Here is a 22499-nt window from a genome sequence, read left to right on the forward strand (position 1 = left end):
GAAGTAATTCCACTCAAAATTCTAATGAATAAAAGCTCATCTTCATCTTGACAGAAAAATTTGCTGCCATACTCATCATTAACCACGTACTGTGAGTAATTGGTCTTTATTGAAGCCCATATACCTCTGGCATTGCACTACATCAGTGAGATATTCCAAGGGATATATTTTGACAAATCACCTGCTTGTTTTTCACACCTTTCCCTACCCTTGTAATATCTATCCCAATTCTTACTTCCTGGCTAGTCGAACAGGATCAGTTTGTATCTCATGTGTAAATTGACAAAACTGGACTAACCAAAATATGGCATTTTATACTTGTGTGTTCGTATTCCTTCTCTGCAGCCTATGCATATACATTTCTGCGGTGAAGAGAAATCTTGTGTAGCTTCAGTGTCTGTCCAAGCCCAATCATGTATATATTACAAAACAAAATGGCAGAAATCACCGACCCGCGTTTTACACTAAAGGTAGTACAACCGCCGGACCAACCTAATTTAGGAAACAGCAAGGGACGCCGAAGAAAACAAATTGTTGTACTCTTCATTTTTGCCACATTCGTTGCTCTGATCATTATGGACAATCTAAACTTCAGTCAACCTTGATATTTTAAGACAACATTCGCACGATAACACTATAGTGCGCCTCGACAGATCTCCATTTATACACTCGAGCCAGCCTGATTCCGATTCATGGCTTCCATCATTCAATTATTACAAACACTTGAATGGAATTTACACATTGTCTTCCAATCCGTGGACTCGTTCAGATGATGCAGGAAGTATGTGCACTACAAGCGCTGAGAAATCGTATACAAATTACTAAGTCCAACGCACATCAAAGTTGGTGATATAGTACATGTTGCTGTCATAGCCAATGAGAGGAAGCGTGTAAGGGGTGGTGACTTCTGGTTTGCCGTACTCACTTCTGACAAGAACCCTGCAGCAAGAACTGCAGGCAAGATCATAGACTATGACAACGGGACATATAGTGTATACTTTGTCGCGGCTTGGAATGGATTTGCCGAAGTCCAAATTTCTTTAGTTCATCATGCAGACGCTACTCGCTTCCTAGATTCTCTATGGAACACACAGCGTGTTCTATGGACAGCTTCATATGACATTGGTAGCAAGAAAGAGAATTGAAAATAAGCATCTAAAAAGTTATTCTGAGTGACGCTCCTAGCAATGGACACCTAAAATAGGTCTTTTGTGTACCTTTTACTGGGGCAATGCTACAAAAGTAGCAGTAACTAAAATATCATCATATCTCTTTGGCACATGATTCCAATAAGATAATTTTCTCTCATAAAAACTTTGGGGCATTGCATTTTCCAAAATCTGTATTTTCATCATATATGGAACAGTTTTGTTGAAGTGGGTATTTATTAGAGAAAATATGGTTAAGGTCTTACTGATATACTTATGACATTCTTGCATTCAACCAAGGACTTACCGTTACAGTTCATGAAAAAAACTCAGGGAACAACCCATACATTTGATTACACTTCTCATATTTTCTTCAGATCTTAGGGTGAGGGAGGGATTTGAAATAAATCTAGTTGCCTTCAAGACTACAAACAAGATTTTTTATGTCAAGCATATCTGGGCATTAACAGCTGAAATCTGGGAAAGAATGCCAACGAAACTTCAGCCAGGTACAAGTGACCTGGTGAAGGGGTCACCGTAGATAGCTGATCAGGCATTTTTACAGGACAGGCAAGTGTAGCCAACAATAGGCATATTACCCTGATAGGAATCAACTGTAACAAGGTCTTTTATCATTGGTCATCTACCCCGACTTTTCCAGATGAGCCACTTTTTTAGTCCTGCAGAGATTTGAACCTGGGACCTCCCTCACCAAAGGCAAAGACCTTTAGTGTGCCACGCTGCTCCGTGTGCTACTTCTTCATCAAATATCTACGTCGCTGCTTCTTCATTAAACATTTTGTACTGTTCATTATTTTTGTCTTCTTACCACCTGCTTACCTTTTATATATGATATAAGATGCCACACTGCCATCACTCTTCTGCCACATAATTTCAATGCTGTTTTTACTTTGTACATTGGACATAGGCTTGCCTGGTCCACTGGGCTCTGTGAGAAATAAACCAAACAGAAAGAACACAATGATTGAATCAATTGAGCTCTTACATGGCCAACCTGTTATTACAAGGAAATAACAATAGTGATAACACTGGTCTGCTGCAGTTTAATTTCCTTTCTATTTCTATGTTTATCTGTAATGAGAAACTAAATATTGATTAGTTATAAAGAAATACGATATCAATGAAGGCAAACAATATTTCTTAAAGATTATTATATAGGCCTATAGTATATCTCACCACACAAAAGTGTCTTGGTGTTTTGATTAAAAAAACCAAAATACATAGAAATACACAAACACATAAAATATATAAACATATGTAACAGATTGTGCATAGAATGTGCAGTAAATTTCTGGGCTTCTAATATTAGATTAATGACCTGAAATGAATATCGTCATGAATAAAGCATGAAAAACAATCAAAATCTACCTTGGGTATTGCTAGTTTGTATTTAAAGATACTGACCAGCAAGATATTAAAATATACAAATACATGGCTGGGTGTCATTTTCCTATATTTCCTCACTATTTTTTAATTTACCTTAATACATGTCCTTTCTTGTTTTCTCAAATAACATGCAGTAAAGATATAGGCCTCTTTGATGATAACACAATTCTGTAATATTGCACACAGTGGCTAGGAATACAACTGGACCTCTTGATATAAACACTTGTTCTACATCAGTCAAGTATACAAGACTGGACATTTCACAGGATATGGGCCCCATCATGTGATGGTAATTTCAATTCTAACTCAGCCAGTTAGACAACTGTGGCCGGACATTAATATCTAGAGGTGGCTCTCTTGTGACATCTGCTGTTTTCTGTCATAACCAAACTGAAATTATTCAATCTTCTCTAAATAGAACTTCACTGCTTCTACTTTGTTCGCATGAATTATTGATGTACAAGAAATACTACGCCTGGTAAAACTGGGCTGCATGCTTTATCCTTGCTACTCTGTTAGTTAAAACTTTCATGCATTAAGGGTACACACATATGGTAACCGATGCTTTTTAGTCTTCCGCCGTTTTAGTACTGTAATAAAAAATCAGTTATATTCTGCTTGAATTCATTACATTTATGTTAGATTTCGTTTTCTCATAGTTTCTAGAAATTTGTTAATTTCTCGGGTTTGCACCATTTATTTCCGATCCTCGCAAATATTAATTGTATCTTGCATTGTCTTACGCCCTGCTAGGGTGTCTATATAGGCTGCCTCCTTCATTATAGTCTTAAGAAAGTTACAAGAATGTAGTAGAGGAAGGCACTAACCAGACTGGCATTTTTAGAATTTTGATTCAGTCAGTTGGCAAATGCCAGATAGCTTCATCGCATTACATTGTTTTTTTTTTTTTTTTTGGCTTTTTCCATCCTGTGTCCTCTGACATGAAGGGGATGCTTAATGTTACACTCAGTGGGGAAATCACAAAACGTGCCATAAAATATATACTTCTAGGTGCAACAATTCCATAAATTTTTATCATGGAATTCAACTTCCCATAATTATAAAACAAAAGGCAGACTGGTGTTTTCTATGCTAACAAATTAACTGGAACTGAAAGACCCTGCACAAACCAATAGGAATTGCACGGGAGTGTTCCCTTTGACAGACATGAGAAATGGGTAAAAGCAAAAGATGGAACAACCCGACAGAGAAAATGTCCAGAATTCTGACAAGTTTAAGGGTTTTGTATTTATTTTCCCACTTTGCACCCAACTAGTGTTATATTTCACACATATAAGTTGGGACTCCGCAGATGTATTAACAATTCTTGCTTTATTACAAAACAAGCGTTGATTTCATTGCGCCCAATATTTCAGAAATAACACAGCCTTTCATGGATGCCTGATGACACTTGAAACTTCTGTGCTACTTTCTGCAGAATCTACATCTATATATGTTTCTTGACATAATACGATGCATTACAGAAATGAAAAAGATTGCACACCTTTACGGGGAAAACACATCTCAATATCTGTAACAGCAGAGATGCTGTACCACTCAAAAAGCCAGAAATAAGTGAAAAAAGTCTGAAACAGGTGAAAAAGTCTAGAAAGTGGCATCTCTTGACTAATAGCAGTAATGCTTTAATCTACCATACACAAGAGAGAGGTTGTGCAAAAGAGATTTTTTTTCTAAAATCTATTCATGATCCATCATGACCAAGATATCATAATCTTGGAGTGGGAGTATAATGCTACAATAAATTTACATCAGGGACAGTTTTGTATAATGTAACAAATCCTTACTAATGTCTTCAAATAGATTAAATTACAAATATCACTCCGTGGATTTATCTTAAAAAGTTTTTATTTTCATTTCAAATTCGTTTTACAATATAAGACGCTTCCTGTAAGATTAATAAACCGTTTCGGCCCACAGCCTATCTACTATTGAATTTCACATGTTGAACACCCTTTGTGCCAAATAAATTATGGAACCCGGCATTTCACAATGTTAGTTATGTTATATTTTATTTATCTCATATCATTCTATTCCTAGTTATGTCTTGTTTGCAGTCTTGATACTTGAGTAGTGTTTCATCAATAGAAGGTTGCATCATTGGAGCTTTAACTACTTTCTATTCCTAAGATTGCATCATTGAAGCTTTAATAACTTTCTATTCCTAGTTTGCAGCTTGATACTTGGCATTGTTTCCTCAATAAAATGTTACATCATAAAAGCTTTATTGCAACAGACAAGAAAACAAATAAAATATAATAAATCATTTTCAAGAGCCATATTAAATTTAGTGTAAGTATATAAATACAATATGGAAGTGAATAAGGAATGAGGGAAATGGAATGAATTCATGAGGCACTGTTGACTTAGTTAATTTTATGAGTTTCCTGTGACAAGGGTTATAAGGACCATAGAGTGAAGAGGTCTGTGTAAAGATACACGTAACCAAGCTGATGATATCACAGACTGCCTTGAGATACAGCAATGTCTGATGTAATCTGCTGTATTTTGAATCTCATCTTCCTTCCTTTCCCTACCTTTCACTTATTTATCTCTTTATCTTTCTATTCAGCTTTTCTTCTCCTCTACCAGAGATTCTCTCTCACTCCTCTTTTTTTCTCCCTCACTTCTCCCATACTCTTCTCTCTTATACCCTGGGCATACAACTACATACATTTGCACACAAACACCCCCCACATTTGTCAGCAAACAGAGACCCTGTACAGGAACGGCAAACAGGGTTGTATTTTTTGTGATTTTAACCTATCAACTGGGGACTGATTTTTATATCAACAATAATAGTGGACACACTCTCAAATGCATTTTTAGGTTGATTGGAGTCAATTGCACATCTTAGAAAAACAGGGACAGCCCCCGGTTGCAGTACCGTCCATGGTTAAAATGTAAAGTTTCAAAACATCCACTATTTACAGCGAAGACATACACCCTCACACCCCTACACTTGCACCCCCCACACACACCCATCTTTGTAAATACCTGCAAACAAGGACCTCGTTCTGCATACGATTTAATCCTATCTAACCAAGGAAACACAACCGATTTCAATTGACACACCATGGACCTACCCACACACCCGACAACTTTCTATCTAACCGCCCTGAAATGTGGACCACTTTTAAATGCATTTTTACGTCATTTGTGATGTCCTGGTTATATCCAGCAACCGTGGACGTCCACAGTTGCAGGTATGTCCATGTTTGTGATGTGTGTATCCTAATGCAGGTCCATGTTTACAGCTAATTACAAATACACACCCCCACACACACTAACAAAACCACCCCTACTCATCATAGCAAACTATTGTCCATACACTGAACCTCAATCCACGCTTTAACAATTATTAAACAGGAATCGCAGTTCCATTAAATCCAGACTTAACAACCAATAACTAAAGCTTATCTCCTTTAACTTTTACATCATAACTAAACAGAAACGGACATGTCATATCACACTCAACCAAGCCTTCATGCTATGGACATGCCACACTCCATTACACCCTCAATATGGGTAAACCATCACATTCAATGTCAGCCAGGACATCTCAAATTTGCCTTATATTCTCTGCCCTCAAGCTCAATAGAACAAGTCACTTAGTCTTCATATATCCTACATATACAACGTCACGCTCACAGGAAGACAGTCCATGTCATGCATTCAAATATTTCTTTTCTTTTCTAGTTGAATACCCATGTCACATTTATTCAAACCCTCTCTGCTCGTCTGTCATGTACAAAAGTATGAAAATTGTCCAATGTTTGGACAGGTGAATAATTCCAGTCAGAATCAATGACAAGAAATAATAATGTATATTCATTAGAATAGCAAACAAGCTCATCTCTCAGGAAACAGTTCTCTACCACTTCCTACAGACAGCCCACATTGGGGAATTTCCCTTCCATCTACATCTAAGATGCCACCATGGCATTATTTGCAATGTAAGTTTTGGGTGCATTTCAAAACAGTTCAAAAGCAATAATCATTTATGTAATTGTATTATGTTTTCCCTTACCCGAGATGGCTGCCATAATCCCAAACGCAGCTTGCATTGCGATTTGTGCTAGGAACTTGACACATCCTATTTTCTTAAATGCATACCAATTAGGGATAAAATCCAATCAATTATGACCACACATTTGTGCCTAATAACTGCCATATTTAAAATCAATACAAAGACTACTTGTTCGCACGTTTGTATAAATCTACGACAAGGCATCCTTGATGATCCGTCAAAATGGCATGAACCCATACACTATGAATATATGCCATACATCACATACAGTAACAGCATGTCCACTATACAAGGACCTCAAACATACTCGTCTATCTGGGAAAAGTTCTTTAACCCCAATATGCTTCTACATTCACGAAGTGACCTTTGAACATGCTGGGTACAAAAACTCATCCCCTTCAACTTAAGGTCAAATTCTAAGTTACAATTTTTGAATAGAGGTTATTGAACTACGCCATCTGCAATGAGTCCATTTGGCTCATAGCATCCTCCTTCAATCAATCTCCTTGCGATTTTTTAAGTGTTACCTTCTCCTATTTCAATTCAGATACACAGGTTGTCGCCGCAGGGGATTGCACTATTCGCGATGCACTTTAAGGGGTACTCCCCGCTTTATTTATGCATGGTCAGGTTGCACCTTGCATTAAGACGTGTAACACTGGAAATTAACAATATCCGTCATTTTCTTCATCAACTATGCCCCATTTGAAGACTTTAATTACATTGTATTTTATTATTAGTCACAAACTAATTAAGAAACTTTTTGTCATAATAATTACAATATACAAAGTATAATGCAATTATTTTGGCATTTGGGGGTTTTGTTTAATAAAGATGATACTTTTTCTGATAGACAAGCACTTGAGGCTAAAAAAATGATGATTGTTTGCATGATTCATCATATCAATCCACTGTTCCTACAATAAGCATACATTTTATTGTCACTGCGTGTAGATATTTATCAGCTTCAAAGCAAACACAGATAGTTTAAAATAAAATTGATTCTTGAGCTACACAAATTTTGCAATTCGCAAATTTTCTAATAGTCCATCACTTTGATGTGAAATACTAAATTTCTACCTTATGGCCATCTTACAAAGCACCTAGCCCATCTATTACTCACTATCTAACTTAACAATAAAGAGAAACCATGGGGAACCAAAAGAGGAAATAAAGGGAACCAAAAGAGGATAAGAGAAACCACTGGAAACCAAAAGAGGACAAACCACCTTTATACTTTGTAAATCTGACAAATAATGAATTCCATAAATGATGAGAAAGGACTACAAGTAAAGTTAAATGAACTTCTTTCCACTGAAGAAAACAAGATGTACATATCTCTTCAAATACAGATATATTAATACTGCAATTGAATATGTTTGTGCCAGTGAAATTTGAATTTGTTATTTAAACTGATACACCTCAATACAATCTGCTACTCACGATGACATTAAACAACTTCTTCTATTCCTTATTTTTCATAATATTTCATCCCCCTAGGGCAATTTCAGAACAAGAATCATTTTCTATTTTTACATTTCCTGCATATCACAATGTCCTTTGATGGGCCCACTTGGCACATGGTTCTGATTTATAAAAAGGCAAAAGATTGCCTCTAAAGGACAGATGATATCATCACAATTAATGATGTAAAAAGAGATGACTATCTGTATGTACACCTGATATATTTTGACTGCACATACTGTCAATTTGTCTACAATGCAAGTCATACAGGGAAGCAAATAAGAAAGCTAAAGTGATTTCAGGTGAAAATGTTCCTAAGATTATCATCTCTTAGTGCATTATGCTCTCAGAAATGGAATGAAGAAATTGGTTGAGTGAGCACACACATTCCAAAGAGTCGAATATGCTTCACAAAGGCATGTGTCAGAATCCTTAACAGATGCACGCACATTATAACATGTCCGATCACTATCTGAATAGAAACCGGCTCAATTAAGGGGAAAACGAGGACAACTATATAACCATGCCCGTAACACCTCCTAAAATTCTTGTCATGCCTTTCACTAAATTGCTACACATTGACAATCCTGAGTGTATCACATTATAGACTATCCATTTAACAGCAACTGACAGCAAGGCTTATTCAAGACATGGTGTAGTCAGTATTGTAAAGACATGGGCATTGTAAAGACATGGGCTAAACTGTTAGAATCATTCGCAATACTCAATCGATGCTTATGAATGAGAGAATTAGTCAAATCAATGCCACTATTATCAACACGAAACGTATGATTTCAGATGTCGATGAGCGTTTATTTACTGAATTACCTGTGGATGTTTACACGGAAGTGAAAACTTGGTGCAAGCATCTTGCGAGAGTCTACGTGGAAAACTTGTGAGACTCGCCAGCGAAAGAAGTTCGCTGTACTGTTGGAACGTTCTAAACCCTTGAAATCTGCCTCTCCTGTGTCGGATGTTAACGCTTCGGACACTGAACGAGCTAAGGAAAGGTGGGTCGTTAACAAATCTGACCGCGATTTGAGTGATAATGAACTTAGTGTGTTAAAAAAGGGCTTGAACTTTAGCGTTGTACCCGATTCTGTCCCGACTGCGAATTCGTCACCAGCATTGAAACTGCGTGTTACGCTAGGTTCCAATTCTGATACCTCTACCCAACTCAGATCGGACTGTGTACGCATCTTGAAAGACTGTAAGCTCCCTAAAAGTAACATCACTAAAGGTGAGAAGACTGCTCTTCGTGATCTCAAGGCAGATCCTTCCATACTTGTTCTTCCTGCCGACAAAGGCAGAGCAACTGTAGTGCTTAATAAGGAAACCTATGTGGAGAAAGCTTCTGAACTTCTTAGTGACTCCAACACATATAAGACTCTTAAACGTGACCCCACGCCCACGTATCGCAATCAACTTGTGCAAGTTTTACAATCTTTAAGGGACAGTGGTGCCATCGACGTTCCCACCTATCGCCGGCTTTATCCCACGTCATCGGATGTCCCCAAGTTTTATGGATTACCCAAAATCCATAAGGCCGCTTGTCCCCTCCGGCCCATAGTTTCCAGTTGTGGCTCACTAACTTACAACTCGGCTAAATTTGTGGCTGATCTCCTTGCACCATTGGTTGGGAAATCGGATAGACATTTAAAGAACAGTGCGAACTTAGTGGACAAATTGTCCGGTGTTATTGTTGGTGAGGATGAATGCCTTGTATCTTACGATGTTACGGCGCTCTTCACCAGCGTACCTGTCGTCGAAAGTGTCAACATAATTCATGATTTATTAACCAGTGATACCACTCTGTTTGCTCGCACCAAGTTAACCCCACAACAGATCACGGATTTGCTTACGGTGTGTTTGAAAACCACATATTTTGTGCACGATGGTCAGTTTTATTCACAATGTGAGGGCGCTGCAATGGGCTCCCCGGTTAGTCCTATCATCGCTAACCTGTTCATGGAACACTTGGAAACATTGGCCTTGTCATCTTTTCATTCTCCACCCACCTTTTATGGTCGTTATGTGGACGACACCATGGTGATCCTAAAACGCTCAGTGGTTGAGGACTTCACCAATCACCTCAACTCGGTTCACCCGGCTATTAAGTTCACCGTCGAATTTGAGCAGGCTAATAAGATTGCCATGTTAGATACCCTTATCAGCAGAAATGCTGACGGCAGCTTAGCATTCAGTGTGTACCGAAAAAGCACCCACACTGACCAATATTTGCACTTCGACAGCCATCAACCTTTGGAACACAAGTTGGGTGTCATACTGAACATTGAAACACCGTGCACGTACCATCTCCTCCACCAACGGTTCTCTCAACCAAGAACTTGATCATATTCAGCGTGCCCTGTCGGTCTGCGGGTACACCAAATGGGCTTGGGACAGCTCCGGTAGCAACAAAATCACTCCCAAACCTAAAACGCAGAACTCTTCTCCCCCAGCGGGCAGTATCACTCTTCCATACATCCAGGGAGTTACTGAAGGACTTAGCCGCAAGATTCGCAAAGCGGGAGTTTTGGTTCACGTTAAACCCACCAACACTATCAGGAGCATGCTCGTTTCACCTAAGGACAAACCTAAAAAATGTGATCGCTCCTGTGTGGTTTACGGGATTAAGTGCAACAATTGTTCGTCCCATTACATTGGTGAAACGGAACGCCCTTTACGCAAACGGCTCGCTGAGCACAAGAGGGAGCCCTCTCCAGTTGGAACTCACCTTAAGTCTGAAGGACACAAGTTTGATGAGTCCAATGTAAAAATCTTGGACACAGATTCCAGATGGCTACAAAGGGGTATCAAGGAGTCGTACTACATTGCCTCTATGGATCCAGACCTCAACCAAGACAAGGGACGTCACTACCTGCCCCCCGTCTACAAACCGGTCATCAAGTCACGTGACTCGGGTTTTCCCGTGAGTCACGTGATTAGCTTTACCGCTCCTGTCACAATTCTGATGAAGTCCCACGGATGTGGTGATGAAATATTAAAAGTAAGTCACTATTTTGTTGAGAGAACTGTTTAAAATTTTCATTCTAACATGGGCTAAACCTAATTGCATAATGTAACTCACTTTTCACATTCACCACAGGTCAGAGCAAGAGCTATTGAGACTACCCTGGTACTCTGTTTTTCATTACAATTCATGAGTCAGTGACTCTTGAGAAAACCAGGAGCTGATGAAAGAACCATTTTTATAGAATTTACTTGAACATCGAATGAAGTCAATGACCGTTACTTATTGATAGAATTGTTGAAATGATGTGACAAGAGCGGATTAGTATTAAGTCTGTTTCTCCATGTAGAAACACACTTGGGTCCTGATATGTCTCAGACTGACAAATGTTTATACATATATCGAGCACCTACTTAATCTGTAATATCAATTTCTCATCATCCTAAATAGACATTTTCAGGACTTTTACGGGGAAAAAACACAGATCATGCGCGACCATCATATTCAACCAATCAACTTCTGATAATTTGAACAGGTATTCGACCACGCAGTGTACATCTCATTCAAAATGCAGCAGAAGAGCAACACAGTATATGATTGGTGTGCAGAATCACATCACTCAACCAAAACGCTATCGTCAGTGTGTGATTGGTTGTGGTGTTTTTGTTTACTGTACACAACATCTTTCTGAACTAAAAGTAAAAGTTCCCATGTGACATCACATGATAAAGATGTTTAAAATATTGAACGATATGATGGTGTTCAATGATGTTTTATTGACATAAAATATATATGTTTATAGACACTATATATGTTTATAGATACTATACGTTTCTGAAGAGTGAAATCAAGACAAGTCTTGATTTTATGAAACAGTTCTGTAAAACCTTATGTAGTTTCATTTTTGGAATAAAATTATACAATGCTCCCAAGTGGTTGAGCACTTTACCAATCATTGGTTTTACTTCACTCAGAATTACTATATTTCATGTCAATAAAATATTGTTGAACACCACCATATCGTTCAATATTTTAAACATCTTTCTGAACTAATTTCTGAAGATTTCTGATCAGTAGCTGAAAAGGTCTATTGTTATGGTGTGTTAAAAAATTTCTGAACTTTTCTTGCAAATTTCTATTCACATGCATGCCAGATATGCACATACACCTGTATCAGTTTTGCTTCTTTTCATTCAAATTTGCATTGTGTGCAGATTTGCGAGTTGTTAGAAGTCGGTATACATGACCCTGCAAAAACTGGAAAAGCATGAAAACAATTTACCTTACAACACTTAACTACTAAGTATGTCGGTGGTTACACACGCTTCACAAAATTTTACGACGCTAGGAAACATTGGATTTGTTGAACAAACTCAAAACATATGCAGCAAAGCTAAAAACAGGAAAACTGTTGGAAGTTTGATAGGGGTTCTCCTTAAATGGATTAGGATCACGGGTAGAAAAATTAAATGAATTAATAATAGGATAAATCATGTGAGATTAGAGAATACTGTTAACAAACTTTTTCTACGCAAAACAGGCTGGGGAATTAAATCAAAACCACAGCAAATATATTCAAATCAGTAACTTCAATCCTGGCTGTAAATTAAAGGGAAGGAAACATTGCAAATTAGGAAACATAAAATTGCTCACAGATATTTGACGCATATGCATATTTTATCATTTACTGCAAAACATTGTTGATTATGCAACTGCACCGACTTCCCTTCTACATTTCAATGACATCAATTTTTAATTAATCTTGAGTCAATTATAATTAACAATTTCCACCAAAAGCTCACGATTTATGAACACATGGTGTAGTGTCTTATTTGTCCAGGTTGGGTTGTGTCTGCCCAACAAAATAAATTGGAGAAGCCCGCCTCCAAATAACTTTTATGGCCTTCTGAACACTTAGGTCAGGGGTAATGCCACTTTCCCATTAACACACCTTGAGACTGATCGAGCACTTAATATCAGTTTCCAGGGTGTATTACAAAACACCACAAAGGCACCCTATTTTCCCTTCCATTTTTGATACACAAACATGGCAGCATCTGCATTCCCCCCATCTAATTCTATGCTTAAAACAGATCTCAGCTGGCACATACCAAATTCAATCACACATTTCTTTACACACTATTTCATTTTCTTCCCTGGCTGCAGTTCATCGCACATTTTGAAGATGTCTTGCGCACACTCCTAGCTGGCAGAATAAATTGATGCATTTGATGTGCATTGGGAGACAAGGGGTGACTGAACATGCATGTATTGACATTTCAGAGACAAGATGTGTATGCATATTTAGATGCTACTGCAGTGCTATATAGTATGAAGTGTGTCGTTATATCCTATCCTCAAATCAAATATTGCAATGTGATGGTAAAAATAGTTGTATGGTTGAACAAGTTGCCTTTTTATGTTATTTCCCCAAGAAAGGGATGACAAGTATCATCATAGTTTAATACTGTAATTTTCACTGGGTTAATTTTTCAGGGGTGTGATTCAAAGCTTGGGAAATATCCAGAAAATAGTAAAAAAATCCAGAAGAACAGCGTGAAATTGGACAAAAATACCCTAAAACGGGTTGAAAATCAATAAAATTGTGTAAATTTTGGCCACAAAAATCCAGAAAATCTGGAAAAATCAGACAAATCACACCCCTGTTTTTTGCAATTTTATCAATTCAATTTCCAAATATATTCACATTAATATTTTTGCAGGGTTAAAAGTTCCTGCTCGACTGCGAAAAATGTGCAAATTAAACCCCCGCAAAAATTTCCGCTATACAGTATCATGATGAGAGTCATCCATAATGACGTATACCCACCTGACCCACTTTGGAAAAATCATCAACAAGCCAATTCATACATGCCTATGTTTTTGTATTGATCATACATTTATGCTTTCCCCATCACACTATTGACACAATACCCCAATTTATTTTTTGATAGCAATGATATGACTGACACAATTTCATATAGTCTTAAGATAGCTTTCGCTCCAGATTTGTTCCTAAGCATGCTCAAATACATGTAGTATGCCCATTTTCTATAAAACAATTCAAAGTCATAGGAGTTTTAATTTTGACATAATTTCACGAAAATGATTGTTCTTTTTTACTTTTTCATTTTGCATATTTACACATTCTCACTTAACATTCCGCTTTGTTTTTAATAACAAATGCACAAACATGTTTTATTTAATTCAAATTTGTATATGTAAGCATATGTAAGACTCATGTACTGAACTTATTCATGACTTGTGCTACTTCCACCAATATGAGAGTATAATGTTCAGTGCTGTTGAGTAAGCTTTTATGAACCAGGCACGCAATTTTGGAAGAATAAGAATAACTGTAAAAATAAGATATTTTTACATCCGCGCAGGCAAAAATCACAAATCTCCTTCTCATCCCAGGTAAGTCCTACTGTCACATAATCCACTCCTTGTGGTAAACAAACTGTTTAGGAGTAAAATACTTATTCTGTGTATATGGGTTAATATGATCTTAAGGGGATCTGTTATGATATCATGCAAGCTTAAGGGGGTACTACACCCCTGCCAAATTTTGTGCCTATTTTTGAATTTTTCTCAAAAATTATAGCGCATTGGTGACAAGTAAGATATGTATATTATAGGGGCAAGGACTACAACTACTGCACTTGAAATTTTATTTCAACACAGACAACAGTTGTGGAGTTACAGTCAAAAATGAGTGAAAACCAATATTTGATCAATAAATCAATAACTACTTGCTTTGAGTTGCGGAATTTTCAGTACAGTAGCTGTAGTCCTTGCCCCTATAATATACATATCTTACCTGTCACCAATGTGCTATAATTTTTGACAAAAATGCAAAAATAGGCACAAAATTGGCCAGGGGTGTAGGACCCCCTTAAGTTTGGGGACATATTCTAGGGGACATTATTCTCTTAGAAGTGGTTTAACTCCATACATCCCAATGGCAACTTGTGTATTTTATCCAAGCATGCCCACGAATGTCAAAATATTAAACATGATTGACATTGGTTAAACAAGAGATATCTGTCAAACATCTCTGACCAGGGATATCTGGTCTGTACACCAGTACTCTGGGCTATCAAGGGAGCTTGTGGCAGAACCAAATATATGTATCTGCCCTAGATTCAGATTGTTTTTCTCCTACTTCTCTACTCCTACTTCTCTAGTATCAAGTAGTAAGAAATAATATTGATGTATCCTGGAAAATAACAATATCAAAACAAAATTGTGATTTGGATGACTTATTCCTCAAATTGAACAGTTTTAGGAAAGAAAATATCTGTATGTTTTAGAATTTAGAATTTGTATTCCTTTGCTGTATTACCATTAGATTGGATAAATGTACTTTAGTGGAAGTTCAAATTTAATCCTTCAAAATAGTTCAGTTTTACCAAAATTAATTACCAAAATTGGAAGACACGCACTGAAGTGAAAAGTTTAACTTATGATAGGACACTAAAATCCATTGCTATCTGTATCACACATAAAAGAGTGCTTACAATTTTTAACTTAATTTTTATCTCGCTAACATTTTTGTTCGGTTAAGAAATAAATGGTGTGGTTAGTACATGCACAGACAGTAAGTACTGTAATTCTATGCAACAAGATGCTATGTGCATGCATGAATAGATGGTGATGAAGAGGTCTCCATCCACACACAAAGGTAGACTTGTTACTCTGAAATGATGTAGAACAAAATCATATGGTGAAATAAAGTGCAACAAAATAACAATATGAAGATGTCATGAAGACAGGTTATGGGTGTAGAATCTTTCCAGGGATAAACATTAAACATAAATTGTTACTTAATGCTCTGCGTGCTAGCCATAGGCTTCAACATAAAAAGTCTGCTAAAAGTCTTTGAGATAAAGTTTTGAGATATTTTCTCAAAATATCAAGAGCTAACTTTAAAAGAACCACTGATCCAATACTAGGCTTGTTTGTACTCATTTAAATGCATTTTTCATGTTGATTCCAAATATGGTCATGAAAATTTACAATTCTGAAAATTTTGAATTAAAAAAAAAAATATGTGAAACTTGTCGTCACCCGCATGTAGAGAGTTAACATCTTTACAAGACAAACACTTTGGACAATGTTCTATTATAGTATCCTCCTTGGTGTCAGCAGATTTTTTCTATGATACAATAACAAAATCAACCCTGTGGAAATTGCCATTTATACCTACGGCCGACATCATTACACTTCAAAGACATTCAAATTCCTTCCAATTTTTTTCACAACAGATTAAGCGCCTGTTAGATAAAATTTAAGATTCTCAGGGAGGTTAAATGGACTAACACTACCTACAATAGAACGATGAAATATTTATAGACTGAACAAATGTAATTTTGATGCTATTTAAGCGATCTTTGTAACAAAATCTCTGTTAAAGTAGTCTTAAAGTACATTGACCACATCCTAAAGTTGTATGCATCAGCCACAGGATGGATTTACAGATTTTATTACTTCAACAACTGTTATCACACACGTCATCGTGTCTTGATTCTGTTATCGGTCCACCATATCCCTTAATTAAACCATAACCATGTGACATCACCACATATGCCGCAAAATTAATATTCTTAAATGCATTCGTGATAAGGCTTTCATAAGAGAAATGCATGAAGATTCTAGTCTTTTAAATATCTTATTAAGCAATGAAAATATTAAGAAGAACAAAACTAGTGATGATTTCCATCTATCACAATGTTCTAAAATAATACCTAGAGGGTAATCTAGCAGATTTGGCATCTCATAAAAGCATTGATGTTCACTAAGATACCACAGTGTGACACCTCATTGAGTTCATCCAGAGCAATAAGAGCAAGTTGAAGTTCACTCCCTACATTATCCAAGTAACAGATATAACACAACTGACTGATTATTATTTAGTAACCACCCCACAATTAATGAATCCAATCTTCTCAAATATCAAATTAAAAACATCCGCCCACCACAAATATTTATGGAGGCAAACATTGTTTTTCCAGATCATAACAAATGTACATGAGGTCGATGAACCTTGGTCATAAATCCCCATCATCTATTAAAACATCTCCCATAATGTATCGAGGAGGTTCCGTAAGATCCATCTATATAAAGTAAAACCAATTCCTTGCTTATCCCTAACACATACCAACACATAAATTTATTTCATTCTATTTTATATTCCACACAAGACTGAGACGATCCCTCCGTCTTCTCAAGAGCACCATATATTACCCTATCCTCTGTTCTTAAATTAGCATTCGTAAAAGATTGTAAAGTGACATTGTCTATAGGCAGATTGGTGATCACTAGATGGTAATATGAGTCTCTCTATGTAATCACCTGCCATACACATATTTATTGGCTAATGATGATGAGAATGATGATGATGAGGCACCATCACATACCGCAATAAACCTTCTTCAGTACAGAATATAGGGGTGTATACATTACAATTGAGAGGGGAGTGGGAAGTAATTGAAAGGCAAATTCATTCCACTTGATACTGGGGATACCACTATGGACCACAAGAGCCTCATCCCAATGGCATAGTCCAATAACCTCAATTACATAATCATAGTGCAAATTTTGACCTCAAGTTGCAGAGTATGAGTTTTTGTACCCAAATCTTCAACGGTCATTCAATGAATGTACACATGTATTGGGGATTAAGAACTGTTCCCCTGATAGATGAGTATGTTGCGGATCCTAGTGTACTACATTCCTTTCATGTCTTATACACAGAATAAAGTAGAATGCAGTGGGAATAAAGGATAAGATGGTGCATTAATTAGTCGAGGTGTGATTACAATCAATCAACCTCTTGCAAGGCTTTACTTATTATGCTGTTCCAGCTGAAATCCATACACTCACTATGGGAGACATGACATTAATCTCCCATGCAGGGGGTGTGCATTTCAAATGGAATCACCCATTCAGGTCAATCCATTTGAGATTAAGGGGTGTGTGGATTTTAACTGGAATAGCCCATTTAAAAGGTAAAAATAGTGCTTAAAAATGTGTGGTAATGAACGGTGAATTCCTGCAAAAGGTGAATATGTGTGAACCAGACGGTCTGGATGACATACTAGTCCCATGAGAAATGCAATGGCAAATTGGCCATATTGGGTTATCATACATGGGGAGCAAATTTATTTAGCAAAGACATTTGTATGAGCATCATAGATGTATGAAGCACACATAATCAGCAAACACATTACACACATATTACAAAAGCACATTATTTCTATCATGGTGAATAAATCTGGACGCATACAGTTTTCTCCACCAAACGCAAACATGGCATCTCTGGCCTCTACTATGGTGAACTTGGTGAAAGACATTTGACCTTAAGAGTACCGACTCTGCCATGTTTGTGTGTCACTTATAGAAGGCAAACTAGCATACCTCTGGATTAGTTCTCCATGGGCTTGGTAAACTACGATTTAAAGCATGTGCTTCTCTACATTCTGCATCCAATGTGTTGTGTCAATAATGTGCGCTAAATACTACATGCACACACCTTTGTAACATTTCAGGCTTTGCCAATGGTAGACTTTTGGGTCTATATGCATGATGTACCAATATGGCAGATGTACCATAGCATTACAGGGCAATTCTGAATTAGTAATCTTTGGGTCTTACCTCTTTGAAGTGTACAGACAAAGACCACAATGGTCACAGAGACACACACAAAAAAATACACACACACTCCACCTTCCCCCTTGTATAATCCCCAAGTGTGCAGTTTCACACACCCACATTCTAACCGCAGTTCAACCATGGAGTCTTACATGTACACAGTCTTACTCCCGGGTCTTACTGTGGTCTTCAAATCACAAAATGTGGGGTGTTATACCCCATCTATGGCTCAAAGACACCATTTTTGAAGCTAACACAATCATGGAGCACCACAGCTGGATCAGGCTCACAGTTTGTATAATGTAAATATGCGAAACTCCACAGATTAAATGCAGATACAAAGGCCCGCAATACACACATTTACAAATAATGATATCAACAAAATGTGTTCAAAGCAACAAGCACAATCACCCAACACTCACCTCTAACAGAAAGAGTTGCTGTTGTTGTGTTTGAGTATTCCCCATCATCTGAAATGCAAATTGAATATTTGAAAGTCAATGATTAGTTATCAAAGTATCATTTACATGCAAAACAAATACTTAAGGAAGCAACATGAATGAGTGGATTGGAGTTTACAGATTTTGTAAGTTTAATTTCAATGCAAAATATTACTTAATACTAATCGGTAAAAATCTACAGAACGTCTTAATGGGCTCTTCCAGAAATTTTTGGCACTAAAGAAGACATGATAAATACAGTATCACGTTCAAGAGTTCATGATGACAGTCTTAATTTAGCATGCTGGTAGATGCCATTGTTAAGCAGTGTTTGAGTTGGTGTGTGTGGGGAGGGAGAATAATCGATAGTCGATAACCGATAATCAATGATTATGGCATCTACCAGTATGCTAAATTAAGGCTGTGAGCATGATACTGTATGTACTGCTGGCTATCTTTTTACTTGGTCAGAAATATCACCAATGTCTTCTTTAGGGCAGTGCCAACAATTTCTGGAAGAGCATAATAACTTGGTAAAACAGCGGAATTAACAAAGAAGGGTGGCAAGGGAAATTTGTCCCCTCAGTAATGATCATTGTCCCCCTGATGCCCCTAATTTTAGTTGGTTGTTTGTGCAAGTGTCTGTGGCAAGTTTTCACCCTGTGACACAGTGTTTACCCCTCCCTGACACCATTTTGTTTAATAAAATAAATTTTATGCCTCCCATTGTCTTAAAGAACTGAATGGACTTGAGGAACAGCGTGACAAGATTCTAACATGTGACCGACCACCTCGTTCAACATTGAACAAAAATTGAACATTTCCTGTACAGTTCACCTTATGACTGGCCTCACCTAAGTAATCCAGTTTGTTACTACTTATCAATAAATGAGTGATGTCATCCTCTTTGATGACCTCATTTTACTTTCTCAGCACATGAAATAAGAAGGAAACGCCGGTAGCCTGCTGTATGCGAGTTGAAACCATTCACACTGTGGCCTCCTCACCATTCCTTACTAACCACTAGACAAGCTTCACACCCCTACCGCTGTCGCTCCACACTTTGATCACTCAATTGCGATACTTGATATTGAAACCTGGATAGATTTTTGCTTTGTTTTGCCCTCTGGATAAGGCTAAGTTTGAACATATTGCATCTGAGGTGTACACTGAGTCAAGTCATAGACCTTATTACTGTTTGAACTTGTTATTTGGTGATGTGTAGTGAAATATCAAGGTTGTCATGTCAGTGAGTGTTCTTTTCAATCAGGTAGACAAGAGTTGATCAATTTTGCTTGCAACTTGTTATTCAATATTTGAGGCTAGGGTATTATCCCCACACTAATTGGGGTCCAATTTCACACACACATAGCAATGCATTGGTAAGTGCTTGAATCCATCTTACATCTCCAAGGAGGAGGGACCACAAGCTTATAACCCATCTTATTTTATGTGACTCATTGTTAATTTGCGAGAGTAATATCCATCTCAAATTTAAAATGACTTTCTCTACATTAACTCTGTTAATTTTTATCAATACAGTTTTGAAGCCAGGACTTTCCTGCACAGTCAATACCCAGAGCAAGAAAATGAGGAAAGGAGGACCACAGGAATATAGGGGGAAAAGAGGAGCAAATTGGAGAAAGAAACAAGAAACAGAGGAAAAGAGCAGAGGAAGAAAAATAGGAAAAAGAAAAAAAGGAGTAAGGGGGGTGGGGGCAGAGAAAAGATGTGCTTATATCTGAAGATCAGAAACCACACTAAGATGCGTGTGACTGTTAGACTGGATTTGGGATATCATGATGCATTGAGGGTTTTTGAAAAAAATAGTCCCATATTAATTGTAGAGTTATTTATCTAGTGCTCAAAAAATGACATACATTTTCTTTACAAAGTTGTGTGTTATCCGTGTCAGGGCAACAATTAATGTTTAAAAAATTGCCAAAATATGCTACAACTTGCTTGCAACATATTGGTATTGCCTTAAATAGTAATATATCTTAATGTACCTTTCCAATAATAACCCACCTTTCCTCTTAGCTTTAAATCTTCACCAAGCACAGTAGACATTAACATTGTATGCATAATTTGCCAACTTCCTCCGATGCTCCAATTCCAAATCAAAACATGTTTCAACCTTCCCCTTAATTATGAAAATCTGAACCAAATCATGTTTCAACCTTCCCCTTCATTATAAAAATCTGAACTACTACTTCCAAAACCACTAACTTAATTTGGTTAACCTCTTTTCGTTTCCAATATCATGATTATATGACATGGATTGATATAGAAATCAACAAACCCTGAGTGACGCTAACACACTTTAACATGCCCTCTGCGTCACCTGCTGCGATAATTCAACTATCGTGATAAGGTTTCATTGACCATCACTAATGTGATATTATTGGAAGATTCCTCCATCACAGCACCCCCTACTGGCCAAGTCTGGTCAGGTTTCTACCAAGGTCACCGATGACAAGCTACTCTTTAACCTTGAACATTGCTATTCTATCTTGTCATTTTTGTCACATTTTGTATTAATCACCATAAGTCTCAATCTACATATCTATAGACCTCGTTTATATCACAGCCAGCAAATACACACGCACCAAAGATGGATTCAAGTTTCTGTGTACAATATCACCTTTGGTGACATTTTGAATGATGCTGCTACATGTCACTCTTAATTGTCTCAGCTATGTTAGGCTCGTGATCTTATGGATGGGTTAAATAGATGAGAAAATTTGTTTCTTACACATCAGGTTTCCTATGCCTGGATCAACATTGACAAGAACTTGACATCAGATAAATGTGGACAACTCAATGAACAAGAAGATGCCTCTTTCTGATGATCGGTTTCTGACTTGTTTTCAAGTGTTGTTTATATATAAACTTATAAAATATATATTTATGTACTAGCCAACCAAATAATCAGATAACAACAAAATACTGAATTATTATAAAATTATTTCTAACTTGGGAAACTAAATAACTGTTAAAATAAAAAGGAAAACTTTATCACTCAGCTTTTCAATATTTTTACAGGCAATAAAACACAAATGTAGCTTTTCCAGACATTTTCTTTTAATCGCAGATTGAGAAAAAAAATCAACTTGCTACGTGAGTGACCCTCCCTTCCTCTCCCTCAAGAATTCAAATTTCCTCACCTACTTCCTGACATAACACACACCAGAACCATCTGTTTCCATGTAGTATTTCAATTTACAAATTACATAGCTATGTAGATGTCATCTACATACAAACTGAATACTTTAATATGAAATCAAAACTAATCTTGAACCAAAAATATTCAAAACCATGCTGTTAATTCTTGCCATACATAACCTAAAGGTTCTCTTTGG

General features: G+C 37.0%; 1 protein-coding gene across 1 annotated transcript; it reads left to right on the top strand.

The window, feature by feature from the left end:
• Positions 1–6512: 6512 nt before the first annotated feature.
• Positions 6513–21986, top strand: LOC140147247 (uncharacterized). Its single transcript, XM_072169027.1, has 4 exons — positions 6513–6529; positions 9249–10270; positions 20680–20840; positions 21900–21986. The coding sequence occupies exons 1-4, from the start codon at positions 6513–6515 to the stop codon at positions 21984–21986; spliced, it is 1287 nt and encodes a 428-aa protein (XP_072025128.1).
• The last annotated feature ends 513 nt before the right edge of the window (positions 21987–22499 follow it).

This window comes from Amphiura filiformis, chromosome 3 (genome assembly GCF_039555335.1).
Source record: "Amphiura filiformis chromosome 3, Afil_fr2py, whole genome shotgun sequence".
Taxonomy (NCBI): Eukaryota; Metazoa; Echinodermata; class Ophiuroidea; order Amphilepidida; family Amphiuridae; genus Amphiura; species Amphiura filiformis.

Coding starts and splice junctions, on each gene's coding strand:
- LOC140147247 (XM_072169027.1), top strand. Junction 10,271..20,679: donor TGACGGCAGCTTAGCATTCA/GTGTGTACCGAA, acceptor TTATCAATACAG/TTTTGAAGCCAGGACTTTCC. Junction 20,841..21,899: donor TAGGAAAAAGAAAAAAAGGA/GTAAGGGGGGTG, acceptor CTTACACATCAG/GTTTCCTATGCCTGGATCAA.